Below are 8,298 nucleotides of genomic sequence, written 5' to 3' on the forward strand. Positions count from 1 at the left end.
ATTTCTCTATTTCTCTATTAGCGTAAGTATATATAGTATTAATATCGCTACTATCGCTATAATATATATAATAATATTATAATTATACGAGTAAAGGCCTATAAATTAAATTCATAATCATTTTTTTAATTAGGGCTGTCCGGCTATCGAGCGATCTTTGGTGAGCGAACTTTGGTGAGCGATATTTGAATTCCTTGCGCTTTAATAATTATAAGACTAAATTTAAGAATTCTTTTTTATTTGAAAGTTCACAATTCGTTCTATAATTTTAAAAAAAAATCTCAAAATTTTAATAGAAAATAAAAAAGTTATTCTATGTGTTAATAACGTACACCTATTTTTTTAATAATTACGAACGCTAATTTATTTGCCCGCGATAACTCAGCCGATCTAGCTAAAAAGCGTATAGAACTCGAATTTATAATTGGCTATATATATAAATTTAAGATTTTTAAGCTTAACTCTATCTTATTCTTTTATATATATTAATATTTTATATATATATAATAATATCGCTATTATATATTATCTATATATATATTACGAGTAAAGATCTATAAATTAAATTTATAATAATTTTTTTAATTAGAGCTATCGAGTAAATTTGATAAGCGATCTTTAATAAGCGATATTTAAGTACCTTGCCTTTTAATAATTATAATACTAAATTTAGAAATTCTTTTTTTATCTAAAAGCCTATATTTTATTCTATAATTTAAAAAAGAAATCTTAAAATTTTAATAGAAAATAAAAAAGTTATTTTAAAATTAAATAATGTATATCTAATTAAGACTATTCGACTATCGAGCGAACTTTAATAAGCGATATTTGAATTCCTTACGCTTTAATAATTATAAGACTAAATTTAGAAATTCTTTTTTTATCTAAAAGCCTAGATTTCGTTCTACAATTTAAAAAAATAATCTTAAAAATTTAATAGAAAATAAAAAAGTTATTCTATGTGTTAATAACGTATATCTATTTTTTTAATAAGAGAGGTGAAAAGGCCCTTAAGGCGTAGAAGGGCGAGATTTTAATAGTTACGAACGCTAATTAAAAAGCTAGCTTTCTTTCTATCGATAAGTTTTAAAAGTATTATTAAGATCTAAATCGAGAAAGCTAGATATCTATTCGAAAAGTAATTAAATTTCTTAATTACGAATATTAAATTTTATTAATAATTATAACTTTATCTTCGTCTCTCTTTATTTCTTCTTTAAAAGAATTCTATTTCTATAAATTATATTTTAATTAACTCTTTTCGATTATAATATCTCTTCTTTTATTATTATACGTACTACGAATCGTTATTAAAAAAAGCGTTAATAATGGAAAAATAAGTATACTCTCTCTTAATTACGGTCTTAAAATTAGCTCTAATTTTAAAGAAATTAATAAAGTTAAATTTTATAATAATATCGAGATTCTATATTTTATAATATAATAATACGCTATTAACCTTAGTTTATAATATCTTATAGATCTTTTTAATATATATTTAAAGACTTTAATAAATTATCTATTAGACTTCTCTTCGATTTTTTTTATCGATATAATAATCTTAAATTTCGCTATTAAAATCTTATATAATATCTAATTTTTAATATATAAGATTTATATCGAGATTATAGTCTTTTCACTTAATAAGACTATAATACTTATTATTCGAAGAATTTTATTTATATTTAATAAGAATAGTAAGATAAAGAGCTTTAAGATATAGTAGAATAGCTAGAAGAAGATTAAATTCTCTATAAATAGAATACTATTCTAAAGCTATATAACGATATTATTAATATTATTACTACGAGTAAAGATTAAAATAATAAGAATAAGAATAATAAGAATAATAAGGATAATAAGAATAAGGATAACGATGGAATATATTACGAGTAATTATTTAACGCTCTTAAGAATATATACTTTTAGATATAAAGCGAGTCTCGCTTAGTCTTCTTAGAACGATTAATATTTAATCGTAATATATATATCTACTCGATAATATCTATTATAATTTAATACGATAATTATAAGACTATAGAGAATCTTATATATATTAAGATTAATCGATAATATAATCTATTTCTTAGATATCGTTATAGAGAGAATTCGAAGAATTAATTAAATATAGTATTATAAATATATTTAATTATAGCGATATTCTTAGTATTTTTATAATATTTAACTAGCTTTTTACTACTAAGTAGCCCGCGCTCTAGTATATATTTTATTTATTCGCGATAACTTAGTCGATCTAATTAAAGAGTATAGCGAATTTAAATTTATAATTAACTATATATATAAATTTAAGATTTTTAAGCTTAGCTCTACTTTATTCTTTTATATATATTAATAAGTAAAGGCCTATAAATTAAATTTATAAAGTTGAATTTTTCTAAGTTAAATCGAACTCTAATCGCTTACTATACGTTTTTAATCTATATATAAATATATATATATAAAGAGAGGCGCGCTAAGACTTAATTAGAAAGATATATCGAGTATAGAGAATTAATTCGTAATAACTATCTATAAAAAATAGAGAAAGGCCATATTCTTATAGCAAGAAGTATCGAAATATCGAAAAGAAATAAAGATAATATACTAATTAGTGATATAAATCTCACATTATCTTCTATCGTAATAAAATCTTTCGAATAATAAAATAGCTATTAGAGTAAGATATCGGACGATTTTAATTCGTTTAAATATATATTATTTCGAAGTAATGATTTAATATGAAATCGTAGAGAGTATATAATATAGAATTTTAAAGAGCTAAGCCGTGCTCTTAATATTAAGAGTCTTATTACCGCTTAATTTCTTCGTAATATTCTCTATAGTATTCTCCGTAATATTCTTCATATTTATCTATTATAATTTCTTCTCTTACTTCTTAATATAATAAGAATAATAAACTAAGTTATAGTAGTATTCTTCGCTTATTAAGTAATAATTTAATATAAAATCGTACTTAATATTAAGAGTCTTATTATCGCTTAGTTTCTTCGTAATATTCTTCGTATTCGTCTACTATAGTAACTTCTCTTATATTAACTAAGTAAATTAATATAAGATCGTAGAGAGTAGATCTATTATATTACTACTACTAATAACTATCTTCGTAATATTCTTCGCATTTATCTACTATAATAATTTCTTCTCTTACTAAGTATAAAGCTAATATAAAATCGTAAAGAGTAAGTCTATTATATTACTATTACTAATAACTATCTTCGTAATATTCTTCGTAATATTCTCCGTATTCGTCTATTATAGATTCTTCTCTTATTTAACTAAGTGCGAGGATATCGAGGATAAATATATTTATATTAGAATTAATAGAATTAGTAGAATTAATAGAATAGTAAAAGAAGAATAATTATATAAATAGATGAAAGGATTATTATTCGATTTCGAACGCGTTTAATATAATTATTATATCTTTAGAAGCTTCTTCTTAATAATATTTAGAATTTAATACGCGTTAAGAGGCTTTAAAATAGAATAGAGAAGAAAGACGTATCTTAGAAGATAGTATCGCTAAGTTAAAAGATATTATCGCTAACTTAAGAGGAGTATATAGAGAAGAATATATTTATTCGAGCTCTTTTTAAGAGTTTTTTAACGCGTTTATAAGTAGTAGTAGATAGCTATTAAGCTCGCTTACGACCTCGATTATTAATAGTAGCGAATTTATTAAGAAGTAGTTTAAGAGCGTTAGTAGAGACTTTAAAAGATAAGTAAAAGAGATATATATATCTAAAACGTTAAGTAATCTTTAAGCGAGGAGTATCGAAGACGATTATATTTATATTAATAGAATTAATAGAATTAGTAGAATAGTAAAAGAAGAATAGTTATATAAATAAATAAAAGAATTATTATTCGAACGTATTTAATATAACTATAATATTTAAATATTAGTTTAATTTATTAATAGTAGATTAAACTTTATTATTTTTATAGCGTTAGAAAGCGTATATTAAGCTTTATAATTTATAAAATTATAAAGTAATAGTATATATAGAGAGCTAGTTATTTCAAAGGAAAAGACTTCTATATATAGATTTTTATAGATTTTTAATAATTATAAACGCTAATTTATTTACTCGCGGTATCTAATTAAAAAGCGTAGATCTAATAAATTTATAATTAACTATATATATAAATTTAAGATTTTCTAATTTAGCTCTATCTTATTCTATTATATATACTAATATATAATAAGTATTAATATCGCTATTATATAAAGTATTAATATTTAAAATATATAAGAATATTTATTAAGAATATTAAGAGTTTTAGTATATATATAGAACTTTTAATATAGACCTCTATATAATAGATAAAATATACTTATTTTTTATTATCTAAAATAAGTAACTTCTATTAAGTATAAAAGAGAGATATACTAGCTAATATATTAAAATTTAGCCCTTAACCAAATTATTACCCTTAGCGTGCCGAGGTCCGCACAGCAATCGGGTAATCGGGTAATCGGGTAATCCTCGATATCCACACTTCTATCACTTTCTCCATTTTCGCAAGGCTGAGTATTTGATCGGGCGTGAAGGTAAAGGTGAAGGTAAAGGGTGAAGCAGAGGCAAAATGAAATCACATCATGCATGCATTAACAGAAGGCTTTGCGAATACCCAGACCGGCCGTGCTTTGGACACTATCTCGCCGACTACACTACAACTACAATATCAAGGTTAATCTTCCTCCAAAACCTACAATGTCAAGGTTTATCTTCCTCCGAGATCATCAGCTGTTGTGAAGACTACCTCCGAAACGACACCCGACGGAAAGAGGAGGAGGAGGACAAATGGACCTGGACGGCCAGTGCCATTGCTGAATACGTTGAGGGGCTCATCCGGCAGGATCAGCTGGATGAAACGTCGCTCCAAGGCTGGAACCAGCTCGTACAAGAACATTTTGGAGGGGATATCGGGCTCAAAGGGGTACGAAATGCGGCCTATAGTCTACGAGAACGCTATGAAGCTTCAAGCAAGGAGATCCGTGAAAATTGGGGAGTGTGGTACGACCGCGTCTTAGAACCTGAATGGATCGCCCAGAAAAGTCCGTCGAAACATCTCCTCGCCGCTCTTGCGCGATTTTCGGCTTGTTGCCCCTACGAGAAAGCACAGATGGCGCTCAAGAAGGAAATCGAAGCGCGGGCTGCTCTACCCGCTCATCTGTCCCGCGGTAGGAGTACGAGGAAGGTCCTGACTGTTGCCGACGTTCTGGCTGCCTCTCGAGTACACACCGAAATCTCTCTACAGGGGGAGTCACAGCTCTTCTCTTCGAGCAGAAGATGAGGACCCCCAGAGCGATAGATCCAATTCAGAATCTATGAAGACAGACGCCAATGCTTCATCTTTGGTTCATCATGACACAGTTCGCTATGCAAACATAGCAAGCCGAAAACGAAGGAGGAAGGGTCCAAGAGATGGAACATATGTTGATCCCACAGGAAACAAGAGACTCTGTCGGATTGTACGCGACAATGAAATTGACCAAGGCGCTATGGAGAATCAGCAATATCATCTTCGAGGAGACGATGCAGATGATGTAGATGACGAGCGTGTAAGTGAGTCTATGCTTGTGTCACTCTGGTACTAACAAGTGTTAGTCGATCGAGCCGCCTCGAGAACGCTTCCCAGATCTGCCGGATATGGACCTTGACTCCCATCCATTCTCTCCACACAGTGATATTGAAGAGGGGTTCGAGAACCCGAGTGTTCTGGGGGACGATCTCAACGATTGCTTGACCAAGAGCAACATGACCGCTGGTATCAAATGGCCTTCTTCACCAGCAACGGAGACCCTCGATAGTTCCATTGCGCGCCGCTTTGATTTGAACGGGATTCTGACGGAGAACGTTGAGGTACCATCACTGACCAACATACTAAGTCTTGATTCTTCCAGCTCAACGGAAAGCCCTCGGCAAGGTCAACCAGTACCTCCTACAGTAATACAAAGATCTCAAATCCGCAGTCCAGACCACACTAGCTCCTTAGAGTCTGTTCGAGAAAATCCGGTAATGGACGAGCTCTTGCCTAGTACGGATCGACTGGGCGCTTCAGACACGTTACAACCGGGGCAATGGCTCTCGGCGACCGCAATCGAGCTTGTACTCAGTCATTGGCACCACCAAGAGGACTTTCGCTTGGTGGACAGCTCCTATATAGACGTCAACCATCCGGAGGAGATTTTAAAAAAACCGCCCTTACGGCTGATGGGAGCGTTACGGTTACTCTTACCTCTACACCATGGCAATCACTGGACATTGTTACTCTTCGATTTCGACCAGCGCACGGTCCATCACTATGATTCCCTCGCGGCCGCGTCGTCTTGCGCGGATGCACGCCGGGCAGCTTTTTGCGTCGTCGAGCATCTTGGAGAGGACAAAGAATCATTTGCCTTCACTTCCGACAGTGTGTATAGGCAAGAAAACGGGTATGACTGCGGAGTTTGCGTACTGGTCATGGCGCTACACTTGCTGGTGAATATGCGAATACCTACGACGTACGACTGCAGTCTCTGGAGGGTCATATTCATAGCCTTGCTGAGAGGTGAGGAGCCAGTGGAGCCTTTGAAGGCATACACCACAGCGCCAGAACCCTTGATGATAGATGATCGTAAGTTTAGTGGTTCTGATATATATCATTCGAGCTGAGCTGAATTTGGGGACCTCTAGTGCAAGCAAGCGTCAAGGATAAGAGCCAATTCCAAAACATGGACGTTGAGAATCTTCGGAACCAATGCAACACACATCAAGCTCGCTGCATGGATGCAAAACACGCCAGAGATGATGCCGAAGCTACGGTGACACTGTTGGACGCCTTCATGAAGGGTTGCTATGAACACGAAGCAATCCTACGGACGCGGCGAACGGAGATGCAGACGGAGCTCAGCGCTATCAATGGATTTGTAGATCGGTACGCTACATTTAAATACGGTCAAACAGCGTCTACCATGCGAGCGCTGGAATCGAATCAAATTACAGCGCAAAGTGCCGTCGACAGGGTCGACCGTCGTATTCACATGCTTGAGGAAGGGAACAACGGGCGCGACTTGGCTTTGAGAACAGGGAAGGAAATCCATATGCATCATCGGAATTGCTACGAGAAGCTTAGAGTCGCAGGGCGAGACGCCTCTCGCGCCTTGCATGAGCTTGTTCAGAAGCAGAGAGCGATCATTGATGAAATGGAGGATATACAGCGAAGATGGACCGTCTCTCTGGAGGCATGATGACAAGCTCCTTATGAGTAGTTGTTTAGTTAGAAAAGGTGCGGGATCAATTGCACTTGGTGCAGATCTCGGTAACATCAAGATTCAAGGATCGAGGATCAACCCATTCATTGTTTCTCTGCATTTCTCTACAACATACCGTTTTGCTCTTGCTCTTGCTCTCATAGGCCAAGACATGACCAAATCATAGCGAGAAAGATGCCTTTGAAATCTCTGCCGCCTGGAACAAGATGGTTTTGAAGACGATGCTCGTAGACGGCCGGCGGCTGTTACAGACGTGGAAGGGTTATTGGAAGTAGTACCGGACAGAGCTCTTGAGTGTTGACTGACTGGCTGGTATTGGCATCGGCATGAACATTGACAGACATCAAAAAGCGCACATCACAACACGCTGGAGAAGAATCGAGAAGGATGGAAATGAGCTTAGCGTACGTAAGTACTGCCCACGCAGCTCTTGTCAGCGAATCCTTCAAGTATGCTACCGTGGTTATCTTGCAGTGTGGGATCCATACTATACATGATACGACGGAGCCGGTGATTCCAAACGGGGATCCGTGAATACGAATGCGGGAAATAAAGCCGAATATCGTCTTAATTCCGCGAGGAATTCCGGGTATATCGCGCGCGTTCTAGAAGCTTAAATATAACGAAGAAGATAATATATAAAAGCGAAATCCTTCTATTTATTAGTCGGATTCCCGTAGATATAAAAAGATCTATATTAAATTAGACGACTTCTCTTACTCTATTATTATTAATTTTATCTTATTATATATATAATATAGCGAAAGCGATATACGTTAGCTATATTACGATCGTTATTTATCTTCTTTTACTTTTATATATTATAATAATTAATTAATTAGATAAATATTTCTTCTTTCTTTATACTCGAGCTTTATATCTAATATTTTATATCTTATAGTTTTCTTTCCCCGTAACGCTCTTAGCTTAAATTTACGAATTTTAATAAGTTTAAATATCGAAGAAATATCTATTAAACTTAGTATAACTTATATTAAGACGATAGTAAAGATAGC

The 8,298-nt window shown here is 33.2% G+C and overlaps 1 protein-coding gene across 1 annotated transcript; it reads left to right on the forward strand.

Annotated features, from left to right (window-relative positions):
* Positions 1–4,624: 4,624 nt before the first annotated feature.
* Positions 4,625–7,258, forward strand: HO133_001086 (uncharacterized protein; the record flags this gene model as incomplete). The annotated part of the gene is made up of 5 exons (XM_037292018.1): positions 4,625–4,715; positions 4,784–5,209; positions 5,316–5,590; positions 5,637–6,645; positions 6,705–7,258. 5 exons carry the CDS (start codon positions 4,625–4,627, stop codon positions 7,256–7,258), a joined length of 2,355 nt encoding a protein of 784 aa, XP_037152380.1.
* Positions 7,259–8,298: the final 1,040 nt, after the last annotated feature.

This window comes from Letharia lupina, assembly GCF_014066315.1.
Source record: "Letharia lupina isolate WasteWater1 chromosome Unknown contig_11, whole genome shotgun sequence".
In the NCBI taxonomy this organism is placed as follows: domain Eukaryota; kingdom Fungi; phylum Ascomycota; class Lecanoromycetes; order Lecanorales; family Parmeliaceae; genus Letharia; species Letharia lupina.